This window comes from Prunus avium, chromosome 5, assembly GCF_965620075.1.
Source record: "Prunus avium chromosome 5, drPruAviu1.hap1.1, whole genome shotgun sequence".
NCBI classification, from domain to species: domain Eukaryota; kingdom Viridiplantae; phylum Streptophyta; class Magnoliopsida; order Rosales; family Rosaceae; genus Prunus; species Prunus avium.
In genome coordinates, this window is record NC_142288.1 from 15,459,348 (window position 1) to 15,476,518 (window position 17,171).

The 17,171-nt window shown below is 36.3% G+C and overlaps 3 protein-coding genes across 3 annotated transcripts; 1 reads left to right on the forward strand and 2 right to left on the reverse strand.

Moving 5' to 3' along the window:
• Positions 1-571: 571 nt before the first annotated feature.
• Positions 572-4,372, reverse strand: LOC110748601 (phosphatidylinositol-glycan biosynthesis class X-like protein). Its single transcript, XM_021948566.2, has 4 exons — positions 4,049-4,372; positions 1,570-1,960; positions 1,264-1,430; positions 572-895 (listed from the first exon to the last, which is right to left on the reverse strand). Exons 1-4 carry the CDS (start codon positions 4,157-4,159, stop codon positions 599-601), a joined length of 966 nt encoding a protein of 321 aa, XP_021804258.1. The 5' UTR covers positions 4,160-4,372; the 3' UTR covers positions 572-598.
• A 77-nt stretch (positions 4,373-4,449) lies between these two features.
• Positions 4,450-7,814, forward strand: SAMBA (valine-tRNA ligase). Its single transcript, XM_021948575.2, has 3 exons — positions 4,450-4,753; positions 5,252-5,362; positions 7,587-7,814. The coding sequence occupies exons 1-3, from the start codon at positions 4,591-4,593 to the stop codon at positions 7,646-7,648; spliced, it is 336 nt and encodes a 111-aa protein (XP_021804267.1). The 5' UTR covers positions 4,450-4,590; the 3' UTR covers positions 7,649-7,814.
• A 1,039-nt stretch (positions 7,815-8,853) lies between these two features.
• On the reverse strand, positions 8,854-9,885 carry MKK10 (MAP kinase kinase 10). The gene has a single exon (XM_021948503.1). It carries the CDS (start codon positions 9,883-9,885, stop codon positions 8,854-8,856), a length of 1,032 nt encoding a protein of 343 aa, XP_021804195.1.
• Positions 9,886-17,171: the final 7,286 nt, after the last annotated feature.

The window sequence follows — 17,171 nt, forward strand, 5'->3', positions numbered from 1 at the left end:
TTTTATTCTGTTATTTGGTTATATTCTAATTGTTCTCTAACATAACTTTGAGGTTGGAAGTCAGGTGTATGGCCGAGTTTGGATTGGCCGTTTTTCGGTCTAAAATGTCCAGCTCTACTGGAAATGTACACTCGGTAGAAATATTACGCTAATCTATTGAGATATGATATGCTACAAATGAATATTAGTGACAAGAAATGAATCCTAATTTTAGGATGACTGACCCTTTTAATCCAGTCCATATGATGTCCCTTACAGGAGACAGAGGAAATGCATCCCATCTGTAGGTATGAGAGGATTAATGTCAAGGACAAATGATTGATTTACCTATTCAAAGCAAGACTCTCTCATCTGAATATTTGGTTTTTAAATTTCCCTTCTAGTGTTTGTCTCAAAGTTCTATATGATACACGGAATATTGATCTTTGTATCTTTTATTTTGTCATTGAAAATAAAAACGCTGATGTTGTATGATAGGATTAAAGTGAGAATGGGAAATAAGTCACTCAAAAAATAGATTGAATATGGGAGTTTGGTATTATGAAAACAAAACAACAAAATAAATGCTAACTGTAAAGCAACAAACTTGTTTAATGAATTAAGATTCTTTCAAATGTTTGCTCGAGTTGATGTCTGAATAAAATATGGATGTAGCAGCAATTAAAATAGCTGAAACTAAGGCTGCAACAAAAGTGAAAATGGATACAATTCCAGCATGCACCTTCATCCCAGAAGGTATTTTCCAGACAACTGTACCATATGTTAATTTAGAACCAGTAATCTCTGACACCTTGTATAAACAGCTTTCATCTTGTGACTTTCCCTCAACACTGCAACGCATGAACAAATCAGGTACACCAAACTTGACCTCCGAATAGCCATTTGCATCAAGAGGCTGCACCCAGAAAAGCAAAGGTAAAATGATACAAAATAAAGAATATAGCAGCTGGTTCTCTCTACGCAAAAGAATGATACACCCAATAAAATTTAAAACAAAAACAGTGTCCAACGCACACACAAAGGCTCTTCTCAGATTTCAATCATGAGAAAATGCCAACCGGTCTCTGTATATATACCAGTGGACGTAGTCCTCGTCAAGTATGCATGAATAATAATCTATTTGTTTACATATCCCTATTTCAAACCATATATGCAATGCTGAATGAATATAGGACTAGCATAGATGAAAAAATCTTCCGAACTATAAATAACTAAAGGGAAACCAGACACAGTTACAGTTCCACACATAACCTTTTCACTTACTGGATATCGTGCATGTAATGGAATCTCTACGTAGATGTTAAACTCTTCAGCGTGTCTCAAAAAGAGATTATGACCAATATCCATGTGAACTTCGACAGCAGAACGATTGGAAAGAAATGAAGGAGACTCTAAATTGGTATCTCCAAATACAGCTATATTGCTATATACTGCATTACATGGAAAAATTCAATTACAAGAAACAAAATCAGTGCAATATCCCTGGATAGCAGGTTATGGGTAATATTTTGTTTTCATTTGAGGAGGAAGAGGGGGAAGAATAAGAGGAGAAACAAGAAGGATAGATACCACCACGCTGAAGGAGATGTTGAAGCTCAAATGGATCTGCAAATACCCCAGATGGCAGTCTCTCAATGATTATGACCTCACAATGGTGAGTTGGTAACTCAGATATGGACTCTGGTTTGATATTAACTCTGATGGATGAAGTGAGATGACGATGAGAACCATGGCCTATGAGATTCCGATGCAAAATTGAGAGTTTTACCACAAGATTCAGATCATGGGGAAGCACCTCACACATACCAAAAGGAAGTTCTTGTCCTATAAAATCTTGGAAATCTGAATCTAACAAGTTTTCATATTTTTCATAATAAGATTGCATAATATACTTCTTGAAACTACAAAAGGCACTGATCTTTGAGTCACTATCATCATAGTTTGGATCACAGCTTCCCACCTGAAAAATTAAAAGATATGTGTGACAGATCAAAGTCTTTAAAGTAATCTTACAGAAGGAAGATCAAGTCTGCAATATACGATAGTGTAAACTTTCTGTCAATTATGAAAACAAGTGCTTACTTATCAAAAGAAAAAACATAAACTAACAAAATCAAAAAATTAAATTAAATGAGGGAGAAAAAAAGAATTAGTCTCTCTTTAGGTATTTATAATAGGTATTTCCTGCCAAAGAGGAAAATATGTATTCATCTAGACAAAAATACTTATAAGGTGAAGAAGTTTGTATCACAACCTTAATGAACTTGTTAGACCAAAGTACAATTTCTACTAGTTAGCCTTAAGTGCAGTTTTCATGTTGTTGAACTTTCATTGCTTTTACTTCAACCAATTTCCATTATTCATGACATCCCAGAATTCCATAATATAAATTAGAGTGTTGTTGACATCAAAATTCATGACCTTATTTTATAATTTGTAAAGAGAGTAATTTTCTTTGTCAGACAATTTGGCTTGTTATGTTGTTAGATTGTGAATCAGGGCTGTTGAGTCGGTGGAAACATGCGTGAACATGCAGTCTTGATTCACAATCAAACAACATAACATGCCAGATATCCAGCAAAAAAGATTGTTATTATTATTTAGGATATATCATTGATGATGCAACTGGAAAACAGCTTAAAATGCTTCAGAGTTACAGTTTTAGTAGCATACCTAAGTTCCCAATGATGAGTTCTATGCTAATTTGCTGATATCAATTAGTTGTTCTGGTTATAACAGGACGGTAATTATTCAAATGGGGTTCAGGTTGCATTCAGACTTGGGATCAGGCAGGCTCTGCACACCAAACTATCGTTCATGTACTTTGATTGTGGGAGCCAAACAAGAAACTAGTGAGCTGAATGCACATGCCCTTAACTGATAATCCTAATTGCTAATGCAGAAATGCTATCATTTCAAAGATTTCCAGATCGCAACCAAACACAATCCGCCTTATGCTGATACAAAGGCTCTAACAAACTCTTAAATAGTGGAGCCTTGGAGAGAAGAGAGCTTCCAAATTGATGGCATTGGGCATATGGCAAGTCAGCCACTCTATGCAGAGAAAGAAGCATTCATTGCAAATTATCAGATTGGAGCAGAAGATTATATGGATTAAAGTTGATGAATAGGAGCTTTCATGTAACTATGATGATCGGTGTAAAACAAACTCTAGAAATGGGATTCAAGCTAGGGATTAAAGGTCTACTTTCTTGTCTGAAATTTGAACATACCACCAAAACAAGATGTGGAAGTTCTTTCATTAGTTCATCTTTTGTTTTATATATATATATATATTTTTTTTTTTGGAGTAGTGGATTTAAGTTCATAATGGCTCCGAATCTTAGAGCAGCTGGACAAGAGGCAATGTGAATTGATTTTATCAAGGCTTCCAAATTCTATAACTATGGACCATATCCAGATTATAATTGAGTGACATCCTGTTTTAGGGACAAGAGAAAAAGGAGAAAGAAAAGAAATAAAAGATCAGCATTTCAGCATGCGGGTTATGGATACCATGAAGATCTGTAGCAGTAGTCTCATTGAAACAAGAAATTAGAAGGACTCAAAGTTTCCGCATGAGGGGTTGCACACACACGCACACACAAACCATGAACTATAAGAGGTACTCCCCCAATGCTAACTCAAGCTATGAACCATTGTCAATTGCAATGTTTCTGTCCTACCAAATGGTCTTTCAGCACCCCAACCAAAGAAACAAAAAGGACAAAACAAAAGCATGTTTATTCTATGCATAACTCACCCAAGGCCATAACTCTATGAGACCTGCTAACCACAGAATCAATATCGCGTCATTAGACACCAAAGTGGGATTTCTAAAACTATCAAGAAGCTTTCTAAATATGAGTGGCAAAACAGCCCACAAAATGCGTGGCAGATCATGCTTTGTTTGTACATAATAAGAAAATGACCAATTGCAACCCTTGAACAAGAAAATGGAAACAACTGCAATGAAATTACATCATAGATATTATATTATATACGTATAGGTAAAACTTGAAGGGAAAAAGAAACAAAAAGCTCTGACCTCGCTTGAAACTGCAGAAGAATGGATGCAAAAACCAATGCCAGAGAAGAATACCAAGACAAGTCCAACGAACAAGGAATTGGGCAGGCGAGGAGGCCTCTGAGTTTCCATAACAAATATAGCAAGCAACTCAAAGAGAATGCTCAAAGGTGCAAGCAACGATCTCGAAACAAAATGGTTTTCACTTTCAAGAAGAAACTTTGCATCTATGAATTCATTAACCTAATTTCAATTTCAATTTTCGATTGGGAAAGAAAAATGAATCTGTTAAAGCTTTACTTATGCAGCAGATCTTCTAAGTAATCAATTGGACGACCAAAAAAGGGGGCTTCGGCTGGTTGAAGAAGTAATTAAGGCAAAGTTTTAAGGGCGAAAGTGTAATTTACGAGTCAAACGTTGGATAAAGATTAAAACTTTTGGAAGGGAGCCAAAAACTGATAAACCCAAATTCGAAAGTGTATTGAAATTTAGGAATTTTCCTGGTGTGAGTCTGAGAAAGTGAATTTTCCAGGAAAATAACAATTGAAGAAGGAAGGAGAGAGATGAGCAGTTCATCACCAGCACATTCTTCAATATCAACAACAGCAATAGCTGGAGAAAGAGGAGAACGAAATGGCAGCAGCAATCCTGCTTTGTCTACAGACGACTTCTTCTTCCCCATTGATCTGATTTCTATTCAAGATCGCAAAGAAGAGGCAATGCTTGGTTTGTTTCTTTAACCATTGCTTTTTTTTTTTTGGTGTGATTATTGTTGTTAGTGTGTATCTATGTTCTTGCATTTTTGCATTATTGGTAATGGATAAAAGTGGGTTTCAGAGAGCTTCTAGTGATAATTGTGTGGCTTTGGAGAGATGCTTTTATTCTCTGATGGGTGGCTTAAACTTTTATCAATTAAATTTTTTTATGGCAGGTTTTGGAACGATGGCAAATGTTTTATGAACTTACTTTTCTTTACAGTTTGGTTTTAGGTGTGTAAGTCTTAAAATACATGACTGGGTTAAATTTTCATGTAAAAATCATTTCTTGTTTTGTTCTTGTGAATGCAGTAAGAAATCAATCAACTGAAATAGACCAAGCAAGCACCTATTTTAGACAAACATTAAGATTTGATAAATGAGTACTATAGAATGCCTTTTCTTATGCTTCTGTGGCTACCAATGCATATTCTTGATCTGAAATGAGTGTTTATTTTCTAAATTGCAGTTATAAAATCTGATCTGATGGACGCACTTAACAAGGTGGTTAAATCTCTTGATGAAGATAATTGGATCTTTGAAGGACCACGCCACCGTATCAACCCTATATCAAGAAAAGGTTAGTTTAACCCCCAAACTACCTTTGGTTGAAGATAATTGGATGTTTGGATGTTGAATTTTATCATGCCTTGTTTTCCTGGGTTTGTGTCATTGGTATGAAACTCTTGAACTATTTTGAAGAACAAAATAAAACAATAATGCTCCTTTGTTCTTTTCTTATTGGATCTGTGGTCTATAGTTTTCGGTGCATTTTCTGCCTGCCTGATACGAATGTCATACTCCAAGATGTTTTACACTACATTTCATTCCTGATGCTTCAAACTGCAGTAGGTTTTTATGGTCGGTTTCTGGTGACATGCTAGCACCACAGTAGTTAAGAAGACTCCTGAAACCATAGTTAAGACTAAAGAGTATTGTAGATATCTATATCAGGTTCGTAGGGCTGGTAACTCATGGAAGATCATACTTCTCTTAGTTTCTAAAAGGTTCAAAACTAGAGCTTAAATGTAATGACAACTTGGACAAAAATACAGTTAATTTACACATGCATCGATATTCTTGCCTTAAGCTATGTAGGATTCTATTCCCACTCAGTTTATTGAAGCTTTAGCAAACACGTAAGTATTACAATGTTGATCAGAATATTACTAGTGGAGATTGCACTTCCATCTACCCTGGTGGAGTTTCTTAAATTTGTCACTCTTTATATATTCGGACTGGAGCGGTTTTGTTTGTTTCAGAACCACACAACATTCAACTAACCCACTTGATCACACTCCTAAGTATATAACTGAAACAAACCCATAGGATACTGAGAATCTGAACCAACCTGAGAGACTTCAACACTCCTAAGTCTTTTCCTTCTTGTATTGTTTTGGTGGTTTCCTTATCCTCCTTTTTCTCAATACAATGTCTCTATTAAAATAAAATAAAAGAATCTGAACCAACCTGGTCAGTTGGAACCAGTTATTTGAACACCCCTAGTATAAGGAGTAAAGAATTTGCATTACCTGCATTGGATGATTATGCATGCAGCTTTTGATGAAGAAAATTATCCTAGTATCTGGCTCACTGTTTGCATACAGCATGCCCAGTTAATTTTTTTCTATCGAGTATTATGCCCACATCCACATGCGATATAAATTAATTTGGTAGAAATTTACCTGAATGCATTAGTACCAATTTGTGCTTGTTGATGGAATAAATGTTTTTTATTAAACAAAATGTAAGACATTGTAACGTTTAAGTATTTTGTACCATTTTGTGGTTCATAATGAAATGTTTTATTGAAATTTTTACAAATTACCATGAATCACTACTGTTTTTAATTCTTGGTGTTTCCCATAAACTTAAAAGATGCTTTTAGTATTAGGTTACAGATGCTTTGGATTATATTATTATTTTCTGGTTTTGTATTTCCTGGTTCTGTTATTAGTCTATGCTGGTTAAGTGGTTTCCTCTTTGGTTTCTACTAGTTTTAGGTGAACTGGTTATGCATGTTTCTTGGATTCCCCAAAATTAGGAATTTCCAAGTACAGTCATTTTCACACACAGTTCCTGTTCCTGCGCCAAGTTTGTGCTTCTAAGTCCTAAACAGAATGCTACCTAGGGATAGTTGAAAGGTCTTTGTTCATGCTGTTAGAAGATTTTGCTTCACAACAAAATTTGAAGAGGGGTGGGGGGGGGGGGGGGGGGGGCGGGGAGTTTACGAGCACTTATAAAGCTGACTAGTTACAACTCGAAATAAAATAAATTGAAGATATACTCTCAAATCTTTCCCATCATAGTTTTCTTCACCCTTCTGAGATACTCAAACTAAATAGAAGTTAGATGAGATGGCATCCATTGTTCTGCAAGAAGAGGAGATAATGAAAATCCATAAGACACGGGGTGCCTATTAGCATTTCTTTTGAAATGTGAGCAGGTAGTGAACCACAACAAACCACTTGGGAGAAAGCATGGTATTCCATAAAAGAATGCTTAGTCATAGAAGCATAAGCAAGGCATAAGTCCATACAGTGGTGAAGCTACTGTGTTATATGTCCCCGTGTTAGGAAATTTGGTTGGCTACAATAGCATGTAAATTACAACAGCTTCGACAGAGTTCTTCCTGTGTTTTTATTGATTTGTTTAAATTTTCTTCATAACGGAAATAAATACGTTGCTCGGCCTTCTAACTCATTTGAACTCATGCCATTATCTTCATACTGGTCTCACTTTCGTCAGTATTTGTATTGTGAAATTAAATAGTTGATTAATTGCTGTTATTTTCTCTTACTCAGGTGGTTTTCTCCAGAAGCATATGGAAATTTCAAATAATTGGAATTTAGCCCCACCAAAATGATTTTCAGCTAGGAAGGATAATGTATTTGTATGATGTTATGATGTAGAAGCAGCATGTTGATATGAATTTCTGGATTTGCTGCTTTGGCACAAGATTGACAAGCATTTTGTTCTGTCTCTGTTTGATTTAACATCCATAAAATAGCGTGCATTGCAACTTCTCTCTCTCTCTCCTCCCAAAATATCACTTGTATAAAAATTAAAAAATTAAAAAAAGAAATGTTGTGGCTGAAGGAAAAACTTCATGCATGTTTGGTGGGGTGGTTTCGGACTCAACCCTTCATAGAAGCCCATGGAAAGCAGAGAATTTCTTCAAAGCCTTGGTGTTATATGTAGAAACAGATAGCAGATTTATGAGTGTTGCCGTCGTTTTATGTGAACTAGAGTCTCCTTTAGTAGGTCTTAGGTGGGGCGGTCCCTTGTGCGACGACTCTTGCAAGAAAGGGACCTCTGCATTGATTGTGAGAGTGGTTGCACCCATGATGTGGTCAGACCGCCCCACCCAAAACCTTTGAGCCTTGAGATAACGTTGAGGTTGTCGGGGGAGTCTGCAATCAGAACTCACTCCTCTCTAACTAAATCAAAATAGGCTAGAATGCTTCTATCGATAGAGCTTTCACGTCATATAATCGTGATGGAACTTTGTTTTTGGCCAATCAACAATATATGGAGTGGCTGGCTGAGGTCTGTGTAGTAGATTGTAGACCATCGGTGGAGTGATCTTGTTCGATTAGTCGTATGTCCCAAGATCAACACAAATAACATCATATTAAGTTGAGCAAGTGTATTCTGGACTATGACAATGGCAGTTCAACATGGTGTTCCATAATCTATTGTATTATTTGTTGGAAAAAAAAAAACCTGAACAACAAAAAATAAAAAACTTAGACAATCATGCGAAAAGCAAACAAGCCACAATTTTCTTTTACCTTAATTCCAGGTTCTCCCCCACCTTTAAAAGAAAATTTCAGTGGTGAAAGACATAGTTTTAGTTGTTTCTAAAAATTTACCCTTTTTTTTATTTAAATTTTTTGAACTTTCAAAAGAAGGTAAAAGAGAAGTAGAAAAAAGAAGATAAAAGAGAATGTAGCTCGCTTTTAAAAATAGGATAAAATTATTTAAAACTTTTGAAAATCTAGTGGAAGGAAAGATAAGAGAAGAAAAGAACAATAAGAAGAAAAGGAACTAATAAAGCAAGCAAAGCAATTAAACATAATCAACCAAGTCTTCAGTGGAAGGGCAGCAAGTTTTATTGACAAAAGGGTGGTCAAGAAGCTCATCAACAGTTGCTCTCTTCCTCCAATCCTTCTCCACACATCCCCAAACGAAACTCCGAAACTCCGGGGATGCCGTCTCCGGCATCTCCACCCCCTCTCCGAAGCATATCACACACATTAAAGTTGCCCAATCTGGTTTCTGCTCAGGAGTAATCAGTGGGAAACGACCCATGTGACATTGCAACGCCACCAATCCAAGTGACCACACATCACCGGCAAACCCATTCGCATTATCACCACCCCACCGCTCTGGATCAAACCTTTCGGGGCTCATGTACGCGTAGGTGCCCATGTAGGCGTCGCATGCCTCACGGGCACCTGCCACAACATGGCTCACCCCAAAATCTGCAATTTTCACATGGCCTCTACCATTTATGAGCAGGTTTGAGGGCTTGATGTCCCTATGCACTATCTGCATGGCATGCAGATAGTGCAATCCTTGGAGGACACGCTTTGCCACGCTAGAGATTACGTGCTCAGGCAATCTCTGGCGTGCTCGCAGCACATCGAGCAGCGAGCCTCCTTCCATATACTCCATCACAAAACACAAATCACCCCCACCATCATTGTGATCACTAGTACTACTCATGAAGCCATTGTCAAAAACCCCATGGCATCTAATGACATAGGGCGAGTCCACTAGCTTAAGGATCTCCGCCTCACGCGCTGCTTGTTGCAAGATACCGGTGGCATAGTGGTCGAAACGGAGGACTTTCAACGCGTAAATGGTTGAGGTTTTCTTGTGACACACTTTATAAACAGTGCCGCCATTGCCATGTCCAAGAACTTCCAGTTTCTCAAGGTCAGAGAGGTTTTCGACATTGGCTGGAGAGTCAGGAGTAGAAGTAGGAGTAGTAGTCCTCTGCTGCCTGAAATGATCAGCTGCTACCGGAGTAACATCCGGTGGAGGTGGGGAGAGCCTTAGTGCTTGTTGGTGCCTTCTCTCTCTCACCAATGTCATTTACCGCTGATAATCAATGAGCACACATGCACACACTCTTCCTTGATCCTCCTTTGTTTTACACTGGATGAGAAATAATTAATCATGCTAACAAATCTACTGAAATCAGTCAATCTGACGGTCGTGCGTTTAACTACAATATTTGTTGCTTTCAAACTCATAGCAGGGCTGACAAGTGGCCTAGGCTATCCCAAAATTAACGGGCAGCTGAAGTTTATCTCATCTGCACCTGTAAAACGTGGTTAGTTTTGAGGTGAAATTACTTATATCGACACGTATGCTTTTCTTGTTATACTAGCATCTTGGCACACGCTCACACACGTCCTAATCGCCTTTTTTTTGGTTGTCAAAGACTTTTTTTTTTCTTAATTAATATATATTTTTATAATCTTTTATTCTTTTATATATTGGTGGAGAGGTGGAGGTGACTCCCACATCGTTAGTGAGTTTTGTGTTTGTGTTAATTTTAATTTCTTTTTAATTTTTGTATTTAAATGATAAGTATTTTGCCACTTTACCCTTATTATATTAAATTGTGAATTTTTGTTCACTACTTTAATCCAAGGTATACGTGTACCCTCACCACCCTTCCCAAAAGGTGACACATGTCCATGGGTTTAACTATATTTAACTCTTTATTTTTTATTTGTTTGATGACATTATTATGAGAGAGAAACAATGCTTTAATCTTATTCTAAAAAGAGTGCTGCTATTTCCGCCCCCTTGTCCTATTTTTCCACCCACCTTATCTTCTCACCCACCATGTAAATTTGAAAGAACACAAACTTATCTTTCCACCCACCATTATTCCTAAAATACCCTTTAATTATTAATTCTAGTAAATTCTCTTTCCTAATCATTAGTAATTTATTTATAAAAAAACATTAATTGTATTTTCATATTTTCCTTTACAATTAAAAAATTCTTCAATTAGCCCATCCCCACTTAAGTCTCTCCCTTCCCCCGCAACCCAAACCTCTCTTCCTTAAAAAATATAAACCCTCAAAACCCAAATAGAACCCATTGTATTTTGATTCCCATGATCATGAATGGTTACTTTTCTTCTCTCTCTCTGATATTCAAAATAAACTATTTATTTTATTTTATTTTCAATTATTTCTCTCAATCAGGAATTCCTTTATCTTTTGAGTTCTGACGCTAGATATGGTTGAAGGTTCTATTGTTTTTGAAGGAAGTATATTAGGTTTGATTTGAAAACAAATTAGCCAAGTAGAAAAAACTAAAGATTCTAAATTATAGTCTGGAAGGAAAGGAAAAGGGATTAGATTTCAATATGGCATGAAACTAGACAATAAAAATGGATATTTGAGTTTCAGAGTTTGGGTGGGTTCTGTTCATCCTTTCTGAAGAAAGAAGCGGGACATTAGGTTCCCTTTGTTTTATTTTCCTCAAGTAAAAGTGTTGATGTGTCCTTTTTTTTTTTAACCCTTAGATTGAATTTTAATGATGTGTCAAGCTTATATTAATAAATAGAGAGAGTTTTAAATTTGTCCTTAAAATTCATTTTGCAGAGGGATAAATTTGTTTTTAAAAATTTTAAGATAAGTGGGTGGGAAAATAGGACAGGTGGGTGGAAATAGCAGCACTCTAATTAAAAGGGTATTTTAGGAATATTGGTGGGTGGAAAAATAGGATTGTGTATTTTAAAATTTATATGGTGGGTGGGAAGATAAGGTGGGTGGAAATAGCAGCACTCTTAATTTAATTTAAAAAATAAATCAAAACAATGGAAACTGAAAAGGCAGACGTTCTTATTCCAATAAAAACACAGAAGTCCCTTCAATTGAGAATTTATAGTTTTTAGATTATCCACACTTTGGCATTGCTGTGTTGTGAAAATAATCATTATCAGATTTGCTGTGAAGAGAAATCAGCTGTGAAAGAAAGCAGTTTGACGTTTGATAAACTTTTTGTTAAAATTGTTGTTGGTACTGATTCCCGTATAATCAGAAAATGATTGTTTCATAATCATTAAACTCAACGCCTCTTTGAAACTAATTCCTGCATAATTAGAAAATGAAAGCACCTGATTAGTTGTTTTCCCTTATAGCTTTCTCTCGCAGCAATTTTTAACACCAAGTGATTTTTTCATAGTTTTCCAAACAGAGTGAGCTTCCCAAAATTTTTTAAAAATCACTTATCACCCCAGATAAGCAATGCCAAACAGGCACTTAACAGCTCCAAGAGTGCACTGCCCAATAATTCCAAACTGACTTCCTTTGTTCAAGCAAAAGATAGGTATCATCTATGTTGCTACTTTTTTTTTTTAAAGTACTATGTATTGCTTTTTTATTTTTTATTTTTTATACTTTAGTGATTGCTTTGCTTTATTTAGTTTTCTGAGTGTCAAAGCCAAATTCGAATCTTCGTTAAGATTGGGATGCCAACAGTTTCATGGGAAGTGGAAGAATCTGAATATTAAATTTTTTTTAATAATTCTTTATGGATGTAGCATTCATTGAATATTCTCTCTTTTTTCTTTTGTGCATCATTGAATATCAAGTAATATGATACATATGCAGGCACAAACTGCTAGTGTCCTCATGGACCATTAAGAGGATGAATTTCATGTTACAAATTCTAGTGATGGTGAAGAATCTGTTGATTGTGTACACTTAGATTCTGACTCTGAAAGTCTTGATCCCTTGGATCATACTGAGCAAATTGAAGAGCTCACAAGAAAATTTGGTGACGTTCCAACACTTTGCATGAATTTTGATAATGAACAGGAGGCATATTAATATTACAATTCATATGCTAGAGGTGTTGGATTTAGTGTGAGAAAGCTTAGAGTAAATAAGGACAAGAATGGATACATAAAAGAGAATTTTGTTGTTCTTGTGAATGTTTCTATAGAAAAAAGACAACTTCAAAGAAGAAAATAGAACAAAGAAGATTTGGATGTAAAGCAATGCTTGGGATAAACTTAATCGAGATGGAAAATATGTTGTGAAAAAATTTGTAGCTAAACATAATCATGATCTTCCGTATGGATTTCCAACTGTTTCTAGTGTTCAAGGATTCCAAATCACCCACTTGGATACCAAGCTATACATCCAATGTTGTCCAATTACTCGTTTATACTTCCACAGGTTTGTTATCTTAATTTATTGAATTCACTACACATATAGTTTTCTATATTTTTTTGTTTTAAGTTTCATTGGTATTATTTTTAATTGTTTGATTAATTTACAGGAAAACAATCAACCAAGACCTCAAGGACCAGCTCATCAATTGAGTTTTTCACATCCACCAACATATTAGACCAAGTTTTTGCAGCGTAGAAAAGATAGTAGGAACAACATGAAATTGTTCTTTTTTCGTGTGTCCAATGCTAGGACATAATACATGACATAACTTAGCTCTCTATAATTTTCTTTGGAGTATTTTATTTTAAGAAAACCTTTTGGGCCTAATATAAGATTATCATAATTTTAGAGTATTTTTTCTTTTTCTTTTTTTGTTCTATCAATTTTATTTTTTTTGTTTTTTGTTAAATAATCAAAGTATTTGATTCAGCATATCTATAGGGAAAAGATTGGCCTTGCTGAGTACCTTGCAAGGTGGAGGACTTAGGCCCCATTTGGGATTGCTTTTTTTCTCCAAAAACCCGTTTCACTTTAAAATTAAGCAGTTTAAGGTGTTTGGTAAAAATAAAATATCCCGAATATTTTAAAAGTAGTGGCCTTTTGACGGCAGCTTTTAAAAGCAGGGTCTGGGTTGCTTTTCAAAGCTGCTTTCAAAAGAAGCAGAGATGAACCTTTAATGAATTTTTTTGATTCCCAAAATACAATCATTCATTTTAAAAGCACCACCACATCCACTTCCTCATCCAACTCCACTACTTGCACCACCACATTCACTACCTCCACCGCCACCACCACATCCTCCTCCTCCTCATCCTCCGACACCACCACCTCCTCCACCACCTCCACCACCACCTCCTCCATTTCCACCACCACCACCACAACCACCACCACCACCACCATCCCCACCACCACCACCACCACCATAACCACCAACTCCACATTCATCACCACCACCACCTCCACTCCATCACTACCACTACCACCACATGATTAGTACATAACACTTTTAACATCATGTTTATTTTAGTCATTATTCACAGTTACAACAATTTTATATTAAAATTTACCAAACGGTTTTGACACTACTTTTTGTACTAACAGCACTTTAAAAATATTGTTTATCAAACATGGAGCTGCTTTACTTTACAGCTAATTATTTTCAAAGCACAGTATAAGCAACTTTTTTTTAAAAGTGACAGCAATCCCAAACTGGGCCTTAGGCATTTGCTATTTTGATAATGCTCATGTGTGGGCAAATGATGCTCTAGTTGATGACCTTTTAGGGGTCTCTCGTTAGTCAGATTTCCCTTGCTAAAGTGTAGTTGTTTGTTGGGGTTTATCACCCCCATTTCATAAAATTAAAAAAAATTAAAAAAGTATTTGATTTAGTTAGGTTCAATTCGGATTAAAGTCTCCTATTAATCAAAGGATTAAAGCCTCCTATTAATCATAGGATTAAAGCCTCTTAGTAATTGATTTATTTTTTTTTGGGTTATGGACTCTTAGTATTTGATTTGATTTTTGTCAAAGTGTTCAGCAGTGTTGAATGAATCAATTATTTTTTGAGTAATGATCGTCCTGCTGTTGTTAATTATTTGGGTTGTTATTTGCTTCATTGGTAATTAATAGAAAAGTGGAAAGTTTGTTGGGTTAATTAATAGAATAAGGGTAAATCAGGAAAAATCTTAGAGCACTTCCACCCCAAAGGGCAAGGGCAAGGGCAAGGGCAAGACAAAGGCAAGGCAATGTTTATCACTATTCATGTGAATAGTGGCAGCCCTTGCCTTTTTTTTTTTCCACCCCAAAGGGCAAGGACAAAGGCAATTACTATTCACTTTAATTTATTTTCTATTTTTTATACTTAAACCATTAATTTTGATAAGATTTTCGGTTGCCACGCGTAACTATTTATTCTAAAATTCTCACCTAAAATTTCAAATAACATTTTCGGATAACATTTTAGGATAAAATTTTAGGATAAAATTTTCGGTTGTCACGTGTCCATATTTTGTTATAACATTCAGATCTCAAATTTCAGATAAGATTTTTGGATAAGATTCTCGGTTGCCACGCGTTGATATTTATTATAAAATTCTAATATTAGATTTTAGATAATATTTTCAGCTTCTAAAATTGCACCACGTGTCATCTCTATCTTCTAAATTCCTCTATATAACTACACCCCAACTCAGACCTCTCACACCATATCTTCTCTATCCTTTCATTTCTCAGTTTTACAAAACACATTCTACTCTCAATATCTAACTTGAGGAGAGTGTTGGAGAGGCAACAGCGAGAAGATGAAGAAATCAGGCCCAGACGTGCTGAAGAAGATCGTGAGTTGGATAAAGAGGAGGAAGAAGTTGTTTTAGCGGTGGGTATGCTCAATCAATCAAGGCAACACCATCGTGGTTGTGCCCCGAATGTGGACAGACATAGGCACTCTCGGTGTAAGAATCTCTTGGAAGATTACTTTATCCCAAATTCTTTGTATTCTATTTTTGATTTTTGAGGGAGATATAGAATGCAGCCCCATTTGTTCCAAAAAAATCATGCATGATGTTTGCAATTATGACACATACTTCGTTCAGAAGTACGATGCTCTTGGGGTTTTGGGTCTTCTTCAAAAGCAAAAACTTACAGCTGCTTTGTGGATGCTTGCTTATGAGGCATCTGCAGACCAGGTGGATGAGATTGCTAGGATGGGAAATCAACTATCTTAGAGTGATTGGTCAGATTTTGTGATGCAATCGAAACTCTCTACACGAGAGATTACCTCCGCAAACCTATGCCTAGGGACCTCTGAAGGCTTCTATGAAAAGCCTAGGCTCAAGGTTTTCCAGGCATGATTGGAAGCATCGACTGCATGCACTGGCAGTGGAAGAATTGCCCAACTGCTTGGCAAGGAGATTATGGGAATAGGAAGGGCCAAAAAAGTATAATTCTGGAGGTCGTTGCATCATTCGATACCTAGGTTTGGCATGCTTTTTTCGGAGTTGCTAGATCTCAAAACGACCTCAACGAGCTTGGTCAATCCCTGGTATTCAATGATGTCTTGAGAGGTCATTCCCCCCAGATCACGTATCAAATCAACAATACTGTATACTCGAGTGGGTACTACCTAGCCAACGAAATTTATCTGAGGTGGACGACATTCGTCAGAACAATTCTGAATCCCCAATTGGAGAAGGAAAAAAGCTTTACTGCCCATCAAGAGGGTTATAAGAAAGATGTGGAAAGGTGTTTTGGTATTCTGCAAGCTTGTTGGGCAATTATTAGGGGTGCTGCTCGTATGTTTGATGAAGAAGTGCTTCAAAGCATTATGATGACTTGCATCATCCTCCATAATATGATTGTGGAGGATGAGTATGATTATAATGCCCCAGAGATGTTTGAACTCGATCCCATGAACGAGGCATTGACAAGAATTTATGAACGGCCCGTGGGTGCAAATGGACAACCACTGGAGCACGAACCGTTGATTAGGGATGGTCGATACAACAACCCTATGATTGACCGTTATCAGAAAATGCAATCTTCTTATATTCACGAGAGACGTCAAGTTGATTTGATCAAGCACTTATGGGCGATGAAAAGCAATCATGGTGGATGAAGTCAAGTTTGATGCTTTGTTTTTTAATTATGCTTTGTTTTGTGTGTGGTTTGTAATGAGTTAAGGTTTGTTTTGATGTATGAAATGTTTTTAATAAATAGCTATATTATTTAATGCTTTCTTTATTCAATAAAAGAGAAACAATACAACAAATTAATAGATATGGCAACTCTTTCAAAACAACCTAATGGTTTTGATCATTTAACCAATCCATGTTGCTAGGTCCATCGTCATGGAAAAGCTTTATTCTCATAACATCCCTTCGTTTTAGCTTCTAATAGGACTTTGTTTCAGTTGACATATGACTCGTATCCATGGCCATGATTTTTATCTCTCTGTCCTCCATGTCTTGTTCTTGTGCTTGCTGCCTTTCAATTGCATATGCTTCATATCGTGCCTTGTCATTTTCTTCTCTTTTCAAGTCTCTCAATTCTCAGTGCGCTGTTCTTAGCAATTTGCTCCAAAAATTTTACACATTCAGTGTTCGAAGTGCTCCCTCTCTTGGCATTTGTCGTCTTTCTCCCAATAGGCCTCGGCTCACGTTGGATTGGTGAGTCTTGATT